The 25,287-nt window shown below is 42.6% G+C and overlaps 2 protein-coding genes across 2 annotated transcripts in view; both read left to right on the forward strand.

The window, feature by feature from the left end:
• Ociad2 (OCIA domain containing 2) overlaps window positions 1-25,287 on the forward strand; it is an 844,164-nt gene that overhangs the window by 539,223 nt on the left and 279,654 nt on the right. The window lies entirely within an intron of this gene.
• On the forward strand, window positions 2,968-20,521 carry Lrrc66 (leucine rich repeat containing 66). The gene is given in 5 exon segments (XM_051198103.1): window positions 2,968-3,580; window positions 13,587-13,756; window positions 17,778-17,967; window positions 18,761-20,279; window positions 20,281-20,521. Coding segments are annotated over 5 exon segments (2,595 nt in total). The 5' UTR covers window positions 2,968-3,105.

Below are 25,287 nucleotides of genomic sequence, written 5' to 3' on the forward strand. Positions count from 1 at the left end.
GAGGAAAAGAGACACACATTTATTTAAGTAAGGACAAAGTTTTAGAGGTGGATATCAATGCAAAGAGATAGAAGAAACAAACATAAGATTCCTTAGAGGCTGTCCAGTGGACAGAGGGGGAAATGCATAACCCAAAGCAGGGCTGCCAGCCATCGTCTGCAATCTTTTAAAATATGCTTTATTGGCAACTTTTTTTGCATTGTAACAGAAGCAAAATAAACTTCGTGTGATAGTTTAGGTGATGGAAGGAAGAGTTTCTACCTGGTTTGGATGAGTGTTTTCTAAGGGGTTAGAATTACTGTATTAAACTTGAAGGGGAGACCACTCAAATCAGTGTGATCTTCTGAATGATGTAAGAGGGGCAAAAGTCACAAGCTATGCCACACAAAAATAGAGCTATAACGTGTTTCAGATTGATGACCTCTGTTTACAATAAAATCCTGTGAACTTTGCTGTCTGTTTCTTAATGGCTTTATTAATGAGTCTCTACTTCAACACCAACACAGATTCTGAATATGGCTTGGGACCTGGCCACTGTGACCTGTTTGTGTGACCTCTCTGGGGTCAGAAAGCTGTGCATTCCCAGTTTAGATAGGTACTAGATGGTCTCATCTGTGCCTCACAGAGGCTTCTCCCATTGGCCCAGGAAACGGTGTTCAGTGTAAGAGCCAGGACAGGAAAGGGTGGGGGCTGGCTGCAGAGCTGGGGACAAGGGCAGAGCCTCCAGGGCACATATCTCAAACCCTCAAATGGCTAGATCAGCTGGAGACAGAGCAATTAGAATCGGCCTAAGAACCCTAAGGTAGGCCTGGGGACAGGGTCCTTTCCTTCCCACGCCTCATTACCCGAAGAGCATCACTGTTTTCTTCTCTTTTCCCGATTTCTTATGGAAGAATTCACCTTCATCTTTCTCTGCTTCTGCTTTTCCTATTATCTTCTCTGTCTCACTGACGAACGCATGTCCCTAATTATTTTTAACTGCTTCCTTTCACCTCAACTTGAATAAGTCTACTTAAAGATTTACATTCTACTTAATTACTTGTAATTTCCTCTAGAGTTCTCGCTGTTGTACTGATGGGTTTTTTGTTGTTGTTTTGGTGTTTTTGTTTTTTTGGCCTCACACATAGACATTTGTATGTAATATAAATAATGTTTCTTAACATTAATACCTTTTTTGTTTTGGTTTGGTTTTGAGGTTTTTGTTTGGTTGGTTGGGTTTTTTTTGTTTTTTGTTTTTTGTTTTTGTTTTTGTTTTTCTTTTTTTGGTTGTTGTTTTGAGTCAGAGTCCTGGAACTCACTGATGGGAGATGTCATTCTGTAAATATGTTTCTCTTATTGGTTAATGAATAAAGCAAGATAGACAGGACTAGGAGACAAGGAGGATGCAGGAAGTAGTAGGGAGGAGAGTCAACATGTAGGACCGAGAGAGCAGAACTCCAGACCCTCTCACCAGTAAGATAAGACCATGTGGAAATACTTAGATTGATAGAAATGGATAAATATTTAAGACAGAGCTAGCCAATAAGAAATGCTAGTTAGTAACTGGCCAACAGCTTTATATCTAATACAGTGTCTCTGTTTGTTATTTGGGGCTGGTGTGGCTGTGGGACCAGGCTGTCAGGAAAACATGCTTGTAACAACTCACTTTGTAGACCAGGCTAGCCTTGAACTTACAGAGATGCACCTGCATCTCTCTCCCCCCCCCCACTCACACACCCCTGAGTGTTGTGATTAAAAGCATGTACCACCATTGCCCAACTAATAATTTTCATTTTAGAGATAAAATTACCCTAATCTGCCTGTTTTGAAGGCAACTCTAATCCTTAATCAATCTCTCCACCTTGAAAAGGGCCAGACTATAAATTTCTTTTACTCTTATCCCCTCTAAAACAGGTGTGTTTTTCAACCCCATCATTTTTTTTCATTGTTACAAAGGAATGTGCATATTTATGATTGATGTAATTTTTTGATAGTATTACATTAGCTTGGCATCCAATTGTATGCATAATGATTGCAGCTTTGGTATTGAAACAATATCTCTCTGACTAGGAAAATGAATTCAGTTTCTGGTACTGTATAATACAGGTGTATTATAAATTACTCTTTGCTGTAGTTAGGGCACCTTTGCAGTTTATGTACCTAAATTTAGATACCCTCTGAGATATGGGAGAATTGACCTTGTATGAAACAAAAGCTAGTGAGAATGCCCTTCATTCTGTGCATTCATTCATGCAAAGGGCACGACCCATTGGCAGACTCCAGAATATTAAAACCCCACCATGACACATGGGTGGGGGAGATACTTGCCCTCTTTTTGTTTTTGTCTGAAACACACAAAACGGAGCGCTAACAACATGTGATGTCATAGACACTATCAAACTGAATGGTACCAGTGTGCTCATTCAATATTTACTGAAAGTATTGTAAAAGCAAAGACAGAACATTGGCTAACTCAGGAAAGAAGGGTTTGGACCATGAGACTTGAATATGCAAGACATTTCTGTATTTTATGACATCTTCATGGCTCAAGGACAGCACACCCTTTTATTTATTTTGTGTACATTTAAAAGAATTTTTCAAAATTGTGTGAAAAAATAGCAAAAGCCATAAAGATAAAGCATATTATTGTTCTTGTCAGGAAAAGACTGGAGTGCCTGTTCTGTGAGTTGAACTTTCTATTCATATGAGAGGTTCACTCTGTAGTGTAACTGTGTGTCATTCATGTCATAAACCACATGACGGTGTTGTAGATAAGTGTAATAGACTTTGCCCCATGCTGGTGACAAGCCACAGAGCAGAGAAAAGGGACTCACTAGGAAGAAAACTACAGGCTGGAGGATCCTGGGACGGCGGCGTAGAGGTGAGGCTTTGGCAAATGTGTGTTTTATGAAAACCGAGGGGAGGGCTTTCCCCTTTTATTCTACAGTTAAAGCTTTTGAGGAGCTCCCTTGTAGAGGCCAATTTCTAAGAAATCAAATGTTCACTTCAGTTGATTATTAAGAATGTTTCCTAAATCTTAAGTTGGAAATGAAGTTAACTGCTTTTTATTTGCTGCTTTTATTAATTAGTTGAATTAATCATTTTACTTAACCTTTTCCAGGCATTATGCAAGACTTCTACATCAGAATTACTATCACAGTTATAGGTCTTTGCTTTCCGAGAACAGCAACAAACCCACCAAGAAAAATTGGTGTTTTCCACAACCCTGAATACCAATGGAACACACATCTTCTGGCAAACTGGTCTTCTACAAGACACAAGTCACAGATAGCAGACACCATGGATGTGAGCTCCCTTTCCTTTCAAGTCCTTTTCCAGTCCCACACGAGGAAAAAATGGCAAATAAAACATCTGGACCTCAGTAACCGTAGCATATCGACAATGACCCTCAGCCCGCTGGCTACTTTATATGCTCTGGAAGTACTAAACCTCAGCAACAATGCCCTGCACTCCCTCTCACTGGATCTGCCTCCTGCTCGACTGGCTCAGCAAGAGTCTCACAGACACAGCTGCCATAGCCAACTGCCCCGTCTACAGGTGCTGATACTTCAGAGAAATGAACTCAGTGGCACTCCTAAAGGTGAGCACTGTTCGACGATGATGAGACAGAGAAACAGTATGTGGGGAGCTGGTGTTTTAGGTCCACAAGAATTCTCTATTTTGTTCAGTTACAAGGGAGTAGCTGAAAAGGCAAAGCAGTTTGACCGAGCAAATACAATAAGGACATTTCCTAGTGGCACTGCGGGCCAGGGTGGAATTCACAATTAGTGCAGCATAATCTCCCACTTGTATCAGTCGCATTAATGTTGAATGAGTTTGAGAAGAAACCCTAGAACTTATCTAAGCGTTAGATAATAATTTCTGGTGTGTTTAGTTTTGTGACAGGGTCTCACTATTGTAGCCCAGGCTGTCCTGGAACTCCCTATGTAGACCAGGCTGGTCTCAAACAGAGATCAGCCTGCCTCTGCCTTCCAAGTGCTGGGATTAAACATTAGTACCACCATGCCTGGCTAAGCTATCTATTTTGTTTGATATACATATTTACTAATACATGAAAGCATATATATATATATATATGTGTGTATATATATATATATATTATTCAAATTAAACATACCACATTTATAATTTTTCTTTTTGGAATACATTTTGCCTTTTTAATTGTCCTCCAAATGTAGATCAGGAATATCACAATATGCTATATTTGTATGTAAAACTTGCTACTATAAAACCAAAATCAGAATTCCTTGCTGCAGCTTTAGCTGGGCCCTGGAGAAGCTGTATTTAGTTTTCTTGGAACAGGGGAATTTCTGAATCTGAGCACCAAGGCGGGTGTTTGCAGGAATGCATACAAAGCTTTAGGCTGGCTCTCCTCTGCCCTTTCTAAGTCTTGTTCCACAGGTATAGAAGGATTTTAGGTTCCGTCAGGGCATCAACGTGTGTGACTCTGTGTGTGTGTGTGTGTGTGTGTGTAACCCTTGGTACTGTAGCTTCTTAACCTTTCAAGTTGGTGGAAATCCCTTCCCCTTTGTGCTTCTTCAAAACTCTTTAAGAAAAGCCCTAGGTATTCCTTCCTCTGAAGTTCAGAACTCCCAAACCCCTCTGCCTCAGCTTTGCTGCGGACAGTAGCACAGGGCCTGCAGATTAGCAAGTGAGAGTACTATCCCAGAGTGAAGAGAGATCTGACCCTTCCTCCCAAGGACAGATGTTTTCTCCAGGGGGCTTTGCAGTTATGGCTGTCACCAATGTAACTTCACTTTAGGGCCAAAAGCCCAGTGTAGATATGAGATTGTTCCTCTCTGAGGTTAAACTTCTGACTTCCAGAATGTAAGGGGGAATGGTAAACATATAGAGAGCCACTCTGGCATCTGGAATTGTGTTAGAACTCTAGCAAATGGTGCTGACAAGAGTGGAAGGACACAAACAGAGAAAACCCACGTAGTGTGTGAGTCTGATTAGATAACACATTTTATCCAGTCCTTTTGTGATTTGAACTCACTATCTGTAGTCAACATACACTTGAAGTTTGCCCAGGTTGGATCCCCTCCAACACCCTTTGCCATTCTGTGAGGCTGACCGTGGCTGGGTACACAACATTGAATCCCATCTCAGAGGAGAGAGTTGGTGAGGGGTGATGCTTGGGGCATCACCCCACTTCTGGCTTGTCCTTCCCCCATGCACTCTGCTCAGTCGGTGTAATGATAACATCTAGATAAAGCAGGTGCTGTCTGCCCTATAGCCACCATAAAGCCATCACAGGTCTTAAGGGCCACAAATCAGAAACTCATTTAAATATACCTGTTGGAGCGTGAATATTAATCCCCCCAAAGGCTCGTGTATGAACACTTGGTCTTTAGTTGATGTCATTCCTTGGAAAAGTTGCAAAGCCTTTAGTAGGAAAAAAATCTTGCTGGAGAAAATACATCCCTGGGGGTGGGAGGCGCAGGGAGGCTTTGGACCCCTTGCTGTTCTCCATGTGTTTCTAAGTTTGGATGCATTATAACCAGCCCTCTGCCTACTCCTGCACTGTGCCTTCCCTACCTGGGGCCATGCCTTCTCAGCCACAATACACTCTAGCCTCTGGAACCATGAGCCAAAACCCTTTTTAACCTTAAGTTGGCTTTACCGTGACATCTTATCACAGCAACAGAAAAGAAATAAATCCAGCACCTAACCTACAGGCTCAGTGTGCCCTCCCTTAGACATTCTCAGAACACCTACATTAGCTGGAAGCTAGAAGAAAGCCATGCAACACAAAGTCTGTTCTCTGATAAAATGTCGGTTATCTCATGTAACATAAAACACAGTACTGAAGGTGTGAAGTGCCAGTTTGTGAGCACAATTTCATGCAAGCTTGAAGCAAAAAAAAAATCATAACTCAACCCATCATAAATCAAAGGCTCCACTGAATTGTAAAGATTCAATGAAAAAGATCCCTCATGTCACTATAACGCAATAAGCCATGCATAGTACATGGTAGCAATTAAAAGACATAAAAGGTAGTTTGGAAACCTGAAAGTAATTTGCAAATATTAGTTTTTATTGCTCTCTTGGCACAAATTGAGAACAACAGCATACTTAGAAACAAATAATTAATTTGCTTCTCTGTAAATCTCAAGTTGTCTTTTAGCATGTTAAATAGTTTATTGCCGTGGATAGGATCCACAACCCACTATAATTCATGGACAGGGAGCTGTGCATGTCTGTTTAGAAATGCTTTGTGCTTCACTCATCCAGAACAAGAATAAATTAGAGGGCAGCTCTCAAGCAACTAACCATGTAGGACACCCAGCTTCATAACCCATGACTGTGTCTTTAAACAGTGGCTGTTTATAGGATACTCAGAAAAGCCCATTTTTATAATGCTGGTACATCCTGTTGACTAATCCATTGTCAGGCATGCTCCAGTGTTGAGTCAGCTGTGACAGTGTCACCAACAGGCCCTGTGTGGAAGAAACACCCTGGTCAGGTGTCGGGCAATGCAAAAGAGAAACCATGAATGAATGGAACCTTAATGATTGTTCCACCTCCTCCATAACTTTGGAATAGTAATAACTTAAGGTCAGTATGTTAGTTTTTTTTTTAACTACATATCATAACATAACACCTGAGATAAACAACTTGAAAGGAAACTTTTGTTTTAATTCATCATTCTGAAGGTTCCAGTCCATGTCAGTTGGTTCTGTTGCTTTAGTCTCCTTTGAACTCTGCATCATGACAGGAACACATGGTAGAAGAAGTATCTGACTTCATAGTTTCAGGCAGTGAGAGAGAGAGCAAGAAGCCCCAAGTCCAATAGTCCCCACCAGGGGGCATGTCCCCAGTGGCCTCAGACCTCCTGGTAGACATCACCTCTTAAAGGGTCCACTTCCTTTCTGTAGCCCCAAGCTGAGGACTAAACCTGACGCATGTCATCTTGGGCACACGTGCCCAGTCCATAGCAATCAGTATTTTAGAACTTTAAAGCAATGGGCTCGGCCTCCAAGTCCTTCATCAAGGAGCATTTTCAGAGTCCCTGGGAATGAACTGGGGCAAACACCTTGCGGTGGTCCCAGGGAGATTGACAGGTCAGACTGGCATGCCCATGCTAACCCCCCAGGTTGCAGAGCCCAGAAAGCTGCATTAGAGATGAAGTAAATAATAGCTGACATTTGAAATGAGAAGAATTAAGAAAGAGAGAAAATCCTGTGTCTTATAAAACACAAGTGTTTTTTATTCTTTTACCCACAGGGACTGCTATTGGATTATAGAAACACAAATAAACATTGTCCTCAAAATCAATTCAATTTCTGAAGAAACAAAATATACGGATGATATTAAGCTAAGAAACAAGACTAAGCCACTTAAATACACCTTGGTCACAATAAGGGGGTGATATATGAATAAAATATCTCACCCTAGACCACTCTAGACCTGATTCTAGTTCTTACTACTCTGAACTTGGAGCCATAACTCAGAACAGAATTATTGCTATGTTATCTAGTGATCATACTTGGAAAGGCATGCAGAAGTTCATAGTTCAAAGACAGTGTTTACTAAGGTGGTGGCTATACATACTCTCCTGCCATTTTTATTTAGTGACGATTTCTGGGAAATCATAAGATTTCCTCTGGCCACTTAAACACTGGGTGATTAGATTCCATCCCCTCATAGCCCGTGTAATCATCAGAATGAAGCTCCAGAGTTAATTCTGTTTCCACAGAGTCACTTTTGATTTTTTTCCTCTCAGCACTGAATTGTCTCTGCTTGAAACTCGGAATCTAACCGAGTAGGATGTCCCAGTGGTACCCAGCAACCAGCACCTTTGCTCACTTGACTCCCCATCATCAGTGGCTCAAATAAGAAACACATTCTCCCCATTTAGAACTGCAGTCTGGAAATGTAAATTAGTTGCTTAAATGACCTAGCTCCATCTTGGGAGACTTTTAATAGTCAAGGTCATTCTTAAGGACCACACCAGTACCTTAATAAAGCAAAATTTACTAAAATTGGAAGAAGTCATGACACTAAGTCCCATATCCAGAAGACATGTACCCTCCTTGGGAAATCTTGGGTTGACTTTATAAGGAAAGTTGAATAAAAACATCTTAGATTACTCTGTTTACTTACTAATTGACTTTCAACAACTCACTTAATGTAAGAATAATGAGTATACAGGATCAGCAAATAATGAGTATCCACATAGACACTAGGTAAAACCTGGAATTCAGAGTGATGTCATCTATAATAACCTTAACACATTCAGTCACCTTTGGTGTTGTGGGATTGCCCTGCAACTCTAAGTGTGGGGCCCACCCCAGTCTTCTCTGTCCCTGCTACTTCTTTGACTAATACAATAGAATACTAAAATCTATAATCTGCCTGGGTGGTGGTGGCACATTTAATCCCAGCGCTTAGGAGACATAGGCAAGTGGATCTTTGTGAGTTCAAAGCCAGCCTGGTCTATAGAGTGAGTTCAAGGATAGCCAGGGCTACACAGAGAAACCCTGTCTTGAAAACAAACAAACAAAAAATCTTGTACATAAGTATTTGGCAGAGGAAAGAAGACAACAATTAAGGCTTTGTAAAGGCAAATGCTCATCTTAAAAAAAATAGCTATTCTGATTATCTTCAAATGTTCACAATATTTGTCAATTGCATTGTTGCTATATTCTTTATAGTGTTAGAGGCCCCTACCCTTCCTTGTTCTAAGAAATCTTAGATTTTAAGCTGTTCTGGCCTGTAAGCCAACCATCACCATGATCAATGTATGACCTATCTATCACCGTGGAAGTTTCTCCACAGCCTTTGTACAATCTGTCTTTCCCTTCATCTTATCATCCCTTCAGCCCAGGAAAGCACCGGTTTCTCTCCTGGCATTGTAAGCTCACTTCAGCTTCCCGGGCATTTATGTGAATGCAATCATTCAATGCAGATAGTCCTTGGCTTACAATGGTTCAAACTCAATGACTCTTTGGGTTTACGGGTAACAAAACTATGTACATTCAGTAGAAACTGTACTTTGCATTTTGTTTTTGTTCTCCTTAATACTTAGGATAGTGCTCTGTATGATACCAGGCAGTGGCAGTCATGGCTCCCAGTCATCATTTTGACTGTGAAGGTAAACAGCCAAGGACTCTGTATACTGCATTAAGCTAGGATATCTGGTACGTTAGTTACATTAAAAGCATTTTTGACATAATATTTTTCAGCCTGTGATATATTTATTAAAGTGCGAGATCTTTGTACATCAGGAAGCATCTGTATGTACTTTTTGTTTTATTTCAGGATTATTTCAGTGTAATTATTTTTATGTTTACTCATGTTATTGTATATATTAAAATTTTTGTTGTTTTTCATTGCTGAGTCTAAGTCCATCATAAGCTAGAGTTCACCTTTGGCTAGACAGGCTGGACAGCAAGTTGCTGAAACTCACTTGTCTCTGCCTCCTCAGCAACTGTGCCACAGACATGCACCGTGATGCTTGACTTTTATGAGAATGCTGGGGATCTGAACTGAGGTCCTTAGGCTTTCACAGCAAGCACATCATCCACTAAGTTATTCCCCAGCCCAAGGATGATGTGACTTCAGAACAAGAAAATCATCAAGATAAAGAAGAGTTCTACATAATGATAAGAAAGCTGACTCTTAAAAAAAAAATGTGTGTGTGTGTGTGTGTGTGTGTGTGTATGCAGGCAAAACATTTCTACACATAAAATTATAAAATAAGACATGAGTTGGTTCTAGGCCTAAGGTATTGCTGTGATGGAACTAACCCATGTCGTTTGTTGGAGGATTATAGAAGACTTTGGGATTTAGGACTAGAAAAGCACTTGGATGCTTTAAATTAAGAGGCAATTTTAGTAGGAACATGGAAGACAGTGCTGAGGGAAATTTGAACTGTGGAGGCCTAGCTCAAGTTTCAGAGGGAAATAACCTTAGAAAGTGGCCTAGAGACCATTCTTGTATATTTTGGTAAAGAATGTGGCTACTTTTTGCCCTAGTCCTAAAAATCTGCCTGAGGCTAAATTGAAGCATTTTGGATTAATGTCATTGGAAGAGCGTTTTGACATCAGATGCAGAGTTAGGACTTTGCCCAAATGGCTTTCTGTCTTGCTTTGGTCCAGTATTTCCTAGCTATGCTCCCTTTCCTCCACTTTGGAATAGGAATGTGTATCCTGTGCCATTGTATGTATGTTGGAAGTATGTGATCGCAGAAGAGACTTTGAACTTTAGACTTTTAAACATTGTTGAGACTGTGATAGACTATGGGAACTTTTGAAGTTTGAACACAGTTTTGCATTATGATATGGCTACAGTCTATGGGGACTAAGGAGTGAAATTTGGTGATTTGAATAAGAATGGCCCCCATAGGCTCATATATTTGAATGCTTGGTCACCAAAGAGTGACACTATTTGAAAAGAGTAGAAGGTGTAGACTTGTTGGAGGAGGGCTTTGAGGTTTTAAAAGCCCATGTCAGGCCCAGTCTCTCTTTCTCTGCCTACAGATCCAAATGTAAAACTCTGAACTACTTCTCCAGTGCTAGGCCTGAGTGCATGCTGCCATGCTCCCCACCATGAAGACAATAGACTAAACCTCTGAAACTACAAGCAAGACCCAAACAAATGTTTTCTTTTATAAGAGTTGCTTGGGCATGGTGTCTCTTCACAGCAATAGAACAGTGACTAAGACACTGAGTGAGTTCTTGAAAAATGGAGCCCTCTGGTCCCCTTTCAACACTCAAGTTCTTTTGCTATCTGCTCATGTCTGTCTTGTTGTTATGTCTAGTTTTGGGACATAGTTACAGGGTCATGAACAGTTAAGCGATCTGGGCTTTGATCCAGCTCCTTCTACCCTGCCACCTTAGCTAGGTGTTTTCTTTGTAAATGGTGAAAGGCCCCAGGACTTTATGAAAATTAAAAATAAAAGACTTGTGAGATGCCCAGAGCAAAAAGAATGCATGATTAAACAGTAACTTCACCAAGTTGTTTCTCTGTCCTTCAAAGCTAGTGTGTGCTCTTCCTCCACCGAGCTCCTAGAAACTTACCCAGTTCCGTTAAGTACTGAGCTATTTTTAGGAAGCACGAATTCACATTTCTAAATAGGTCAGACAAGTATGAGGGAAACGGCAGAGAACCTGCAGTACTTTCCCAGTGCTGTCTTGCAGGCCCCTCCCCGTGCCATATGTTTGCACATTTAAACACGCAGGACTATTCTCTGCACAAAGAAATGTGTTTTCTTTAGAGGATGCGTTCAGTTCTAGAGGTTGTTGATGATTAGCCTTACCCCCAAACCCCACTTGGACGCCTCCTGGCATTGGTGCTACAGTGGAGAAAAAGTTGAGGGGGACTTGGAAAGAGTCGGGAGAACGTACAGTGGAGTGCCAGGACAGTGGGGCAGCACACACGGACTCAAGGCACAGGAGTTTACAAAACAATATGGGAGTATTTCACACACATGTATGCTAACTGAACATCAGTGCTGGCTGGCTTCCATGGCTTTTCAAATGGAGCTTTCTTGACCAATTTTTCTATATCTCTATCTCTATATCATGTATGTGTGTGAATGTGGTTCTCTCACACACACACTCACATGCACAGAGTATTCAGAGAAATAATAGTTTTCTACAAGCTCATGCCCCATCTAAAGTAGGCAGCCTCCATCCAGCTCCAGCCTAATGTCTTACACCAGCTTAATCTTTGACTCTCTCCAGAGATGCCAGAGATGCAGACTTTTGTATTGAATCCTTAATGTTGGCTCAATGCTTTGGATCTCTGTGTAGGCCAAACACTGCATCCCAAGCTTTACAGGACTTCACCTTATTCTGCACAGAAAAAAAAAATTGATCATTTGATAGTTGGGAGGACAGACAACTAGCCCATTGTACACTGGGAAGGTGTGGATGGTGAACCACTTTGCCTAATAAGTAACTTTTCTCACCTACGTGTCTTATCATGCCACCACTCAAAGTTTCTGGGGTAAAGATTTTTCATCAGTACCAAGTGCCTCCATCAACATCATCATTATTATTATTATTATTATTATTATTATTATTATTATTATTATTATTATTGGTTCATTGCTTTAAAGTTCTCTTGCTTAATCTGTGTGACTCGAGCGAACCTATGACGATCTACGTGGTATAGCCATTTCAGTTATGGTACCCACCCTCTTCATAACCAGGCTTCACATCGATATCTTGCAAACAATACACAAGAAATAAAGTTTGTTCTGGAACTAAACAAATGATCTGCCACACAGCAGTTAGACTCAGCCCACATTTGAGAACAGGGCTGAAGAACTTGGGAGATTGCAAGCACCTCCCCGGGAGACCCATCTGGGAATTAAGTTTGCAAATCTGCTGTGACTGGCACCTCGTTCTCAGCCTTCCTTCTCAGTGCCAACAGGATCTTTTGCTTACTTCCCAGAACAAAGTGAAACACAAAGGCAAAGGCTAAACCTCCATCTGATTCTTGTGCTGGAAAGCAAATTCTACCTGTGATCTCTTTACCTTTAAAATATCCAAAACTACCTAGAAAATAGTTACACTACCAATGGTAAATGGTTATGATAATGGAAATGGCTAAAAGTAAAGATATGCACAAGTGTGATATGGAAGTAGAATTAGAACCCTGCAAATGAACAGGGGGGACAAACAGGAAGGGATGGGAGGTGGATACACTCAGCATACAATATACACTGGCACAAAAAATATTCATATATTCATATGCAATACAGGACCATGTAGAATGAATATACACAATGAGAACTTTAAAAAGAAGCTTTTTAAATATGACACTTTAAAATTGGAAGAATTCATTCATGTTATAATAAACCTCAGGGTAAGTTTCTCCCATGTTATCATCATAGAGACATCATTTGGTTTTATCCACCCTTGATCAAATTAACAAACATCTGCTCATCACCTTACTTAATCATGGTTAGAATTCAAAAAATTGATTCTTTAATTCAAAAAGAGTGCAAACTAGACTAGAAAGACAGCTCACCTGGGAAAGAAAGGTTGCTTGCAGCCAAGCCTGATGATCTGGGTTCAAATCCTGCATCTCCTCCCATGGTGGAAGGAGAGAATGACTCCTGACAGTTATCCCCCTCTCCTCCATACATGCCCTGTGCCATCCACATACAAACACACAGAAGATAATAAATGAATGTGTGATGGAAATAGCACGTGCTCATTTGAGAGAACCAACCAGTGTCTATAAAGTTAAAGAAAGCTTTCTCCATATCCCTTTACCCCTTCCTCAACCATCCTACACCAAACTGGAATGACTATTGATAAGTTCATTCACCTCCTTATTGCTGCCCACACAAAATACATACCTACATATGTTTGTATGTGCATACTCCCCTAAAGAACATTGTCATTATATTCCATACTATATCGACTTAACTTTTTCCTTCCTGCTCACTAAGGTCACATACTAATTGGCCTAGTTTCTCTTAAGATTACTTATTTTTTCACAGTGTTAATACACCTTTGACAACTTCCCACTCGAGAGCCATTAATATCTCCGATTTTCTACCACACAGTATGTGGCAGCAAATAGCACCGGTTTAGGTTTTAATTTGCTTTTCCTTTTCTCAGGACTGTGGAAGCTGGAGTCGCTGCAGAGTCTGGATCTGTCATTCAACAGGATAGTTCACATTGGGCTGCCTGATTTTCATAGCTGCCTGCAGCTGGAGAGCATCTATTTAAAGAGCAACAAGATATGCACGATTCACCCTGAAGCCTTTAAGGGCCTCAACAAATTACAGGTTCTAAAATCTTTTTTATCACTGACTTAACTACACAGACTTGTGACCAATTAAAATAGGGGACTGTTTCCTTTTAAGGATGTCTCCATGTGCAGGGCTACTGGCTGTTATTCAAAGTATGTGAGTCTCTTTAAGACTCCTAAAACAACCAATATCTATTGCTCAGAGAGCAACTACCACAACCATGGACACACACTTAGGAAGAATTCACATTATTGGGCTGTAGATGTGGCTGGGTGGAAAAGGGGCCTGCCTAGAATGCCACCAGCCCTACGTACAATCCCCAGCATACACATGTATTCTGGGGTTGGGGATAGAAGCTGCAGAATCATTAAGTTCAAGGTCATAGCTACATGCATATCAAGCTCAAGATCAGCTGGCTTACAGGAGACACTGTCCAAAAATGAAAGAAAGAAATTGGCATGTTATTTATCTAAATCAAATTAAATTCAACTCCAAGATTCCATTCACTGGTTGACAAGAAATTGAATGTGTTATTTTAAAGTCTGAAACCAGCCTGATCTACATAGGGAATTCCAGCTCAGCCAGGGTTACAGGATGAAACACTGTCTTAAACAAACAATGCCACCTACATCAGCTGCAAGTCCAGTCAGAGGTACTAGTACAAACTGGAGCCTTCGGGAGGAACTTCTGAGCCAGTGTGGCCAATGCTGAGACATCAGAAGCTCAGGGCCATATGGATTGCTGCTGGCCAACGGCCCTGTATTTTTCATGTCCAGAGCATAAAAATGACAATGATAATAGTTCACACATGTGCATCGCTTACCACATGCCATGCTTATTCTAAACACCGCTGACATTCTTAGTGGGCCATCTATGTCACACTTCAGAGCTGTGAGCCTTGCAAATTGTTTCCCTCATAGCAGACTGAGGAACCCCAGAGTCCTGTTCTTGCAAACACTTTTCTCCCTGTCCTTCCCTTCAGTGAGGACAGTAGGATGGCTCCTGTAGTAAGACTCTCCCTGGCATTCTCTGCTCTATGTAAGAAAAGCATCTCTATTTTATGGAATGACATTCCATTGCTGCCATTGGCAGTCAATTGGCTAGATTGCCCTGGCTGGGCTGGAGGGAAGAGATTGTTTTGTTTTGTTTTTGTTTTGTTTTGTTTTGTTTTGATTTGATTTGGTTTGGTTTGGTTTGGTTTGGTTTTTCAAGACAGGGTTTCTCTGTGGCTTTGGAGGCTGTCCTGGAACTAGCTCTTGCAGACTAGGCTGGTCTCGAAGGCACAGAGATCCGCCTGCTTCTGCCTCCCGAGTGCTGGGATTAAAGGCGTGTGCCATCACCACCTGGGAAAGAAATTGTTTAAGGGTCTGATTACCAGAAGGTAGGATCATGAGGGACAACTCTGGAGTCTGTCTGCCACGGCAGTTATTATAGCACAAGAGCCCACTTCTCTTGGCCACACTTTCCATTTCTCGGCAAGAGATTGGAAGGCTGTGAAGAGCCTTAACTAGTTGTACTGCTTACGGGGACATATGCATGTGGAATTTGTCCTGTGTGTTCCTCTCCTGTGCATTTTATTGCACTTTAGAGTCTTCAAAGCTCAAGGGTATAATAATAATAATAATAGCATAGGCAAGCTGTAAGTCAGCTCTGAGCATGGTTGGAATATAGCCTTAATGCTCAACTCACCAGAGCTGGGAATATTCATAGTTACCTGCTCGGCATTCCCTTCTGTGTGGTTGGCAATAACTCCAAACACTGGCTATGGCCCATGATGAAGATGTTTGGCACAAGGAAGCTGAATATCACAGCGGTTGGCTTTTTCCCTCTGGAAGATAAATTTCACATTTGCACTGTTGTGTTTGTCTTCCCATGAGGGCTCCTTTCCTGAAGCCAAATAGATTTTTAAAACATAAATCCATCAGCATACTTAAATGGATGAAGTGAGTTTCACTGACATTTCAAATTAGCCTTTCTTTTCCTAATCTTATCTCGTTCTTCTTAGATACAGTGATTTGTGTAGCAATATGCTGCCTGTCTCCCAGCCTTCCCGGAATATATGTATCTCTTAAATGCTGCAGTATGGGGATTTCTTTTGCTAAGTCACAATTCTGTTTTCATCTTTTCTCAGAAATTATTCTTTCTGCATTATTTCATTCATTTTCTTTGCTCCAGACTGGCTTTCAGTTCCATGATTTACTTTTTTTTTTTTTTTTAAATAGGGTGTAAAAATACACCAAAAAGGGAAATATCTACCTAGAAAACATGAGAATAATTCAGTGTGATGCCCAGACAAGACACCAATGGGGGAAAGGTCTGTCCCTGGGCAACACCAGGCCCATAGAAAGTACTTTCTTTCCTCCTTGTCCTGGCCTCCTGCTTTCTGAGAGTCAAGACTGCATAGCTGCTTAGCACAGGACAGCCACCCTGGATAAGTTCTGGATAAAAAAAAAAAAAAAAAAAAACAAAAAAAAAACTCAATTCTATCTTTAGCAATTTTGTTTATGGTGAAGTGTTTTGGTTGTTAGACTTACCTTATTTTAGGAATTTGTATAATCTGCCGGGCATTGGTGACTCATGCCTTTAATCCCAGCACTTGGGAGGCAGAGGCCGACGGATCTTTGTGAGGTCAAGACCAGCCTGATCTACAGTGCTGGTTTTCCAGGACAGGTTCCAAAGCCACAGAGAAACCCTGTCTCAAAAAAACGAAAAGAAAAAATTTTAAAAAAAAATTTAAAAAAAAGGAATTTGTATAATCTAAAAGTATTGTTTTTAGAAATTGGCATTGATCAAGGGGCTAAACAATGAGGATTGCCATGAGTTCAAGGCCAGCCTAGATTACATAATGAAACTTTGACCATTCTTGGGGGATGGGAGAGAAAATGTTGTCCTGGGTAATAAGTGACCTTTCTAGTTTTCACCATGTCCTCTTTTGTTAAAGCAAGGCTGGCATTTTCTGTTTTCTGATTTTTACTTCCATTGACACCACTGATAGTCTCCAAATGTCTTCTTCACACTAATGTGGTAGCTCAGAAAGGGTATGGCTTGAAGTGAAGACACACAGCTAGGAGGCCAGAAAACATCACAACTCTCATTTAATTCTTCAGCATTTCCATTCATTGTTGTTACTGTTGTTTGGGACAGAGTGTTGAGTAGCTCAGGATGGTCTCAAACTTGGTATTTTGTCTGACCTTTCTCTTATATCCTCCAGTCTCTTCCTCCTAAGCACCGGCATTGCAATACACCACCACACCCGATTATAGTTTCCAATATTTACTGAGCGCCTGTTCTGATTCAGACCCCTGTACCAAGTACATTCTGTGTGGGATGCCCTGTGTGGAAGGGGAACTGTAGAAGTTGTTGGCAGAATCTGAGAAAATATACAAAGCACTCAGCAGAATGACTGGTTTACATACAGCACTGCTCTGCCAGCGGTAGCCCCCACCATAGTTAACGCAACTTCCCCTGCAGTGCCATGCACTGCTGTGCCCAGCTTTAGCACACCCTGGCCTGTCACTTGAGCCACTGAATCATTTCTGCGCCTTGGTTCTTCATGCATTTCTAATTGTGGAGGGGAAATGAGTCATCTTGCAGGTACTGAATGGCCGTAAGTTCACAAAGAACTGAGTACTACTATCTGAGACAGTTAATCGACCACAATTTTCCTGTTTTGTGGACTTGTCATTCACATACTTTGCTATTACCAAGATGGTAACAGTTTGTGAAATTCTTGGCCTGGATCCAATTCTGAATGATAATAGCTTGTGAGTCTGGTGTTTGCCATAGGTTATATGGTAAATAAAGATGTCTGAAAAGCTTTCGCAAGCATCTAACCCATGAACAATGCTGGGAGGTGGGCTCACAGAAAGCAAACAATTGTGAAGACACAGAGACATTGCGGGCAGGGCAGGAATTTAAACCGAGTAGTCACTGGCTTTTATGCCAGGCCTGAATGTGTATTGTTTTTGTAGAGCTAGAAATACCTGTGTGTAAGTCCTTATAGTGTTTTACCTCAGTGTTTGTGTATGCTGACCTATATTCGCTTCTTTTTGAGCAGGTGGTAGACCTCAGGAGCAATGCACTGACCACCCTTGCACCCATTGTGACCATTGCTCTACAATTACCCCACCTGGAACTTGACTTGGCTGATAACCAGTGGCAGTGTAGCAAGAGCAATGTCAACTTCCAAAATGCCACCTCTGCATCCTGGAGGGAGAAGTGGGATGCAATCTGCAACATGTCTGTGGGTGAGTGAGTGGCATCTTTATTCTTTTCTCTGGAATAGTTTCATCTGGATGGAAAGTGCATATAAGAAGTTGGTCTCCTTAAAAGTAGTGACAGTCTCTCAAAAAACAAGGATGATTATACCACTGAGGCAGGACAATCTGGGAAGGTTTTATCCCCTTCTATATTCACTCTCCTAAGAACAAGATTCAGGACAAAAGACCTGCAATCTGACCGCTATGGGTTTGCCATTAAAGCAGCGTCATTGCCATGACTCCTGAGTTTAGAAGACATCCATGCGGAGCAGGGGGGGGGGTGTCATCAGCTGGGACTGGCATTCTGAGTGTGTGGGGCAGCAGCAAAAAGTGGGTGTTTACTGTTCACCAGAACTGGGGAATAAAGAGGAGCTAATATCCCAACCTACAAGAAGTAGAGCAGAAGCGGGGTTAATAGAGCATTCTAGCAAATTCAAAGTAGTTGAGGGGTATAAAGGAAGGAGAAGTCATGTGTCCGTCCTCCCATCTGGTGGCTTCCTCCTGTGGGCAGCAGTAGGGCAGGGGGCCTCAGAAGCACAACCTGTTGAGCCTGTGAGAAGCATGTCTATCTCACGGTCTTGTGGGAATGTATACAGAGCCTTGTGCGTACTGTGGGCAATGAACAGGAATGAACACATGCATGAATAAAGTCACCTGTTTCCTGATACATGCTTGAAAATATAGCTAGTTAAAGATGGGGGGGGGGGTGTCACAGAAGCTCTGAAAGCCTGGTGTCTGTTCCAACATCTTGTCTGTGTGTTTTCCCATCTCCCTCTTGCAGGGAATGAGAAGCCATATTTGGAGGCTCCCCAGATCAGAATTTCCAGGGAAGCACACCTTCCTCCTACTCCACCTGAGGAGAAAAGCGTCATTCAGAGCAAGGCAGAGAGGTCCCAGGGAGGAGGGGACATTCCCCTTTCCACTCTGGAGAAGCAGGCACAGGTGGGCTATGATGACCTGGAGGAGATACAGCCATGGCCCTCCACAGAACACAGAGACTCCCAGGACGGACATGACACTGTCAAAAAGGGAGATGATTCCCCAGATCTCGTCCTGGCCATCTGCCTGTCCGTGTTCATCACATTTGTGGTGGCCTTCTGCCTGGGCGCTTTCGCAAGGCCTTATATTGACAGGCTATGGCAAAAAAGCTGCCTGAACAAAAGGGCTGGCTCTGAAAATGCCTATGCAAATGAGGGCTTCTATGATGAAGTTGAAGCTTCCCAACGTGCACAGTGCCAAGGGACAGAGCTGCACCAAGCTCCCCACCACCTCAACCTTTATGAGAGACAGAACCCTTCCTGGGTGACAGAGCCAATCCCATATGATGCTGTCATGTCAGATAGGGCATTGGAGAGTGGCAGGATGGAGCTCAATGACCCACAGAACCCAGTGCAACTCGAGGACAGCATCGGGGTGAGAAGTGGAGACTGCAAGGCACTTCTGTATGCCCATGTGACCCATTCTGCTCTCCCTGGACTCCCACATGCTGATACTCAAGAGCCTGTTTCAACAGGGCAGGATCACTGCGATGGTCCAGAAGAATTACATTATGACACGGTAGGCTGGGAATATCCTCTCTACGAGGGTGTGACAGATGGATCTTCCATTGCTGGCCCTCTGGGAACTATCCCCAGCTCCATCGATGGTGGATGGGATGAATTGTACCTGTCACAGTCAAGAGATGTTGTAGCTCCCATCTCCCAAGCTCTAGTACATGCAAACACACAAAGGTCTGGGGAGAGTAAGGAAAAAGGGTGCCCTGAACCTTTGGAAGCTGTGGACTCACCAATGGAATCTTCCCTGGTGAGCAATTCCATTCAAGGGCTGGCCACACAGCAGCCATGCTTCCAGGCAGCCGATGATGAGGAAGAAGTTTCAGGTATCTATGATGAGGTCTCATACAATGACTCAGGAGATGTAGACCGACCCTCCCTTACGCCAAGATGGGACAGCGATTCCCATGTCACTCCTGACTCTGAGAAACTTGTGCTAAGAGGTGCTCCTTTTGACTCTCATTATGACTTGGTGACCAATTACCAGTCCGATTCTGATGAGGGCTCTTTGTTTACCCTGAGTTCTGAGGATTCTGAGGATGAAAGGAACTTGACTGAGGAACAAGTATCTGTGGAGAATGGTGGGGCCAGTGAGCCTCTCCCCAGCACGAACTTGGGAGAATATGAGGAAAATGTGACATCAGCAAGAAGTGATGAGGACATCATCTCACAGAGGATTCTGGAGAAATGTGAAATTCAGGAAGCTCTCTTTGGAAACCTTCTCATTTCTAGTCCAGACTCCTTTGTGTGAGATGAATCTGGGAAGTGACGCTAACTCCATTGTCCCTGAGAATATAACAACCTGGCCCTGGGCTCCAGGCCATAAGCTATCACATTATGAGATCCCAGGCATATTTGTAGGTAATGGTGATGTAGGGCCCCAGTCCAAGGCAGTAGGGCACTACTGCCTTAGCGACCTGGAATTCCCAAATGTGAATCATTCACCATCACCGAGGAGCCTGCCACCAAAGAGAAGTACACATTGGTAAATAGCCACCTTTTGTGGCTATGGATAGAGCTCTGTTGGTGGACCGTTTGCTCACCGTGCACAAGGTCCTGGGTTCAATCCCCAGCACTGTATGAACTGGGCACAGTAGTACATACTGTCATCCCAGTGCTCAGGAGACAGAGACAGGAAACACAGTTTAGACCAAAATGGATTATTCAGGGTGGGTGATAGAACTGTCTGGCAAATTAGAGCCCCATTGCTCCAACAATCAGCTTGAAGCAGATGCCAGGTCTACATGACAATTCCCAGTCTCCCACTCAGACTGCAGGCTCACATCCCCAACTGCAGTTGCATAGATACTCATGGATCATCCAGGAACCTAAAAGTCATCATTTTCATTCACAAATATGATCTCCCAAAGTCACTTTTAGAGTCAACATTATCACCGTGTCAACTCAGTAAATCCATTTACAGTTCTGTGTTAGTCTTGACTTCTCTTTCATTTCCTGCATCTGCACAGCCTCTAAACACAAGTGCAGTGTGAGCTCCTGGCTGTCTGTGTGGGGCAGTCTGAATCTGGGCTAGACAATTTTCACTGGATTAGGGCTTAGAAGATGCAAAGTAATGGAGTTTGGAGGAAGGGCACCAAGAGTCTCCCAGTCCGCATCACAGTGTCACTGCTACTCCTCAGGTATCTGGCTCTCCAATCACTCTCACAAAGGCTCAGGCCTTGACCCTCCCATCTTCTCACTCACATTCCTTTGGGAGAGTTCTCAGGTGTCGGGCTTTAGCCACACCTACCTCTCTGCGAACATTTCCTATTTCAGTAACTCTAGCTTTGAAATCTTTTCGAGATATTATGCTCACATCCTATAGTAGTTGCCTATCTACTTTCAAGGCAAATGTACCCACACTGACACTTATCCTGTCCCCTCATCCTTGCCACCCACCAGATCTGGTCCTTCATGTTCACACAAAGACTCCATCCAAATATCTAAGGATTTTTCTGTTGATAATTATCTTCATGATTCTCATATTTAACCTCATTGTCATTAGGTATAGCCAGTTCGAGGCCCTAAATACCTGTCAAGTCCATTCTGCTTTCTCTGTCCATTCTGTTACAGTTTTAGCCCTCACTTTGTCATTCCCACCAGATCGGTCACAATGTTGCACAAACTGCCTTCTACAAGTCCTGTATTAGCTAAGAGTCTCCAAGTAAATAGAACCAATATGGCGCCTAGACACAGAAGGAAAGATTTACTGTGGGAAACTGACACACAAGATGATGGGGACACAGAAGTCCCACAATCTGTTCTTTCCAAACTGGTGCTGTGTAATACAGTCCCATCCTAACAACGAAAGTTAAGGAAATGTGGGTTTGATATTGTAAATCCCAGTCTGAGTCCAAAGCTTAAGGACCAGGAGCACTGACGCCCAAGTGAAGTGGGGAAATGGCGGTCCCTCAGTATGGCGGAGACTTTCTAGTCTCGAGTGGGCTTAATTCAGTGGCCAGGGGCACAGTCACTAAAACCTCTACAAAATCAGTGGTATTCCAGGTTCCTGGTGTTGCAAACACCAAGGGAATTTCACAAGTAATGGAGAGTAAATTCAACAAGGAGCTTTATTATAAAGAGAGAGTAAGTATAGAAAGTAGAGGGACTTTGTTCAGGAGTTAATAAGACTTTTTGCCTAAGGAAGCAGATAAGTCTTTGAAACTACTGGGCTAGGAAGTAAGGAGACACAGGCTGACCAGCCCAGCTGGACCAGCTATAGGGTGTCCTTGTGCATTCTCGTGACTGGGTTGAGATTCTGGCACAAGTCTTCAAGGACCAGTGAAGTATTCCTTCATGCATAACTCCAAGACAGCTGTATTCATTAGGTTGCTATGCTATTGATGAAAGAATAAATAAATAAATTCATAAATAACCTAGGACATGAACCAGACCAATGCCTCCTGGCCAAAACATTTTCAGTTAGGACAGAACAGCCATAGAACAAAGGAAATTGCTGGCTCCTGGCAAGGACAGGCAGGTTGGTCTTTTTGAGCTTCCCACCCTAACTACCTGTCAAGTTTCTAGCTCTTCATCTCAGGAGCATGAAAGTTCCAGACCAAAAGGCGAGAGACACCCCCTCCCTCCTCTGTCTTTTTGTTCTTCTTGGGCCCTTAGTAGACTGGATGATGTTGTTTCCACATTTGAGAAAGGAGCTCTTCACTGGATCTTCTGAATCGATTGCTAAGATCTTCCTGAGACAGCCACTGGGCACCTCTAGAAGTGAAGATGGCCTGCTATCAGGCCATCCCATTGTCTTCAAAACATAAAGCCAACCACTGCATTCTCCATCCTGCATCTCTCACAGTGCAGACAGGATGGTTGCTGAAATGCAGACAGGATCATATGGCTTTCCTACCTGCCTGCTTCTGTAAAACCTTTGTCCATGTCACATCTGCCCAAATCCTCCTTCCAAAATGTCCAAATGAGCCCCCTTTGGCCGACACAAGGTTCAGCTTTCATGTTACCTCTTTAGGGAACTCTTGAACCCTAAACTGAATTAGATTTCCCTGTTACAACTCTCATTATACATCATTTTCTTCCACATAACAGAGGCTTATTATGTGTGCAATTAAATAATTGTATGATCGTTAGCTTAATGTGTCTGCCTCTTTTGTACTAAAAGCTCCATGAGAACAACAGCAACAACAACAAAAACCAAAAATCTGTTGCCTTGAGATTTCACATTTAGTAGGTTCTTAATACATGCATTTATTGAATAAATAATAAAAGAGCAATCTTTGTAACACAAAACAGGAAATTCCATGATCAGGTCTTGCTTCTCACGCAGCTTGCTTACTATTACATGCTGCCTGCTTCTGACCACCCACACCAAGCCAGACAGCCATACATACAAGCTGCTCATGGTTACAAACACCAAGCCTGTGTCATTCTCTTGGTTGTGCTGCAGCCTACTTGTGATGTTTGTCTGGTATTTCCAACCCCTGGCATCTGTCTACTCTTCATTCAAGACTCAGTTGAAAGCATACCTCCTCCATAAGACTTTTCCTCCTCATCTCACCCAGGTAGAAATAACCACTCTGCCCCATACTTGAGCACCATAGTATAATTCAGGTCTTATGGAAGCAACAAGGTTTAATGTGGCCAGAACCCACTAGTCTCTCTCTCTCTCTCTCTCTCTCTCTCTCAATTTATTTATTAATTATGTGTATAGCAGTCTGCCTCCATATATCCCTGAATACCAGAAGAAGGCACAAGATCTCATTATAGATGACTGTGAGCCACCATGTGGTTGCTGGGATTTGAACTCAAGACCTCTGGAAGAGCAAGCAGTGCTCTTAATCTTTTATTAGTCGATCTTCGGCTGTTGGTAGATTTGGGTTCCAGTGAGTGTCCACCAGGTTTTTCCAACTTCTTGTGTTCCAGAACTAAAACCTGAACAGAGAGACACATGAGTAATAGCAGAAGTGCAGATAGTTTACCAAGAAACGATGTACTTCCAAGACTGGAAAAGGGCCAGAGCTGGGAGAATGTTTAGAAGGTCAGGTGCAAACACTGTACACACTGTTGGGAATTTTTACATCCCAGGCTTCGGGGTCATTCACACAGCATGGGTCTTTTCTGTTCATGCTCTATTTGTTACATATTGGCCTTTGTGGCAAAGAGCCTCTAGTCTCTGTGCCAACTGCCTCTTTAATATGCTAATAGCGACCTCACTCTCCATGTGACTCTCCTGCCTCACAACAGTCGGGCAGCATTCAGCTTCAATATGGAATCAATGAAGATGGTGGTCACCCTAGAGCCTGCAGTTATTCATAAGGTGAAAACCTACTTCCCATCCCAGAAGCACACAAAACTCTACACGGGACTTTCAATCTTTTCATTCATTCATTCATTCCAACTTCCAAAAGGAGCCCTCATAGTGTAGCAAAAATAGCACAGGCACCACAGCTTAGGGCCCCAATTTCCCAGCAAGCCCCTAGGCTTTTGTGAGAACACATTTAACTCCCTCTCAGTGTGCCTGCTGTCAGCTTGGACAGAATGGCTTGATGCAGGGTTGGAAGCCTGCAATCAGATTTTGAAACTCCCAGACCTCTGTCCAAGTTCTGTGGAGCCCTTTCTCTCAGCTTCCTCTTGAATTTCTCTAAGATTATGTCTAATTCTGTTATTCAACAGATGACTTTCAAAGCATCTTGATTTTTTTCGGATTGCCCTTTTGCATTTTTATAGCAGAGCAACAAATTTGCCTCTGCCTAGCAGCCCCAGACTAGCAGATCTTAGTCCAAGAAGAGCTTTTAAGAAGTTTCTGGTATAATTTACCCTCCAAAGCTATGAAATAAATAAGTCTTGCCTCAGGGCTGAAATCGCAAACATGAAGCATTCTAATCCTACTCTTTGAAGATCAGCAGGTGTCATCAGTGATCTGTCCTTTACTGCCACCTCCCAGGAATCATTCGGTTCAGTGAAGTCCCTTGGGGATCTGATTGACAGCATTTTCTCCTCACCTTCTTGACAGGTACCAAGTGTGAGACCTGGGGCTCCATCTTCTTATGCGCAGTTCTTTTGAGTGACCACACAGGGCCAGGTCAAAGTCACTGGAGTAACCAGGACAACCAGAAGTGGCTGCTGGAAACATAAAACAGCAAATGAATGCAAACCAGCGGACACTTATTCATACACTTCTAGTCTATTTGAATCAAAACCCACCCCTCCTTGGGCTACAGGTTGTCCTTGAAGCACTCCCATGTCCAAAGGATACAAAGGCAGGAGAGTTAGAAGTTCCCGAGTATTGTGA

This window comes from Phodopus roborovskii, unplaced genomic scaffold, assembly GCF_943737965.1.
Source record: "Phodopus roborovskii unplaced genomic scaffold, PHOROB, whole genome shotgun sequence".
Taxonomy (NCBI): domain Eukaryota; kingdom Metazoa; phylum Chordata; class Mammalia; order Rodentia; family Cricetidae; genus Phodopus; species Phodopus roborovskii.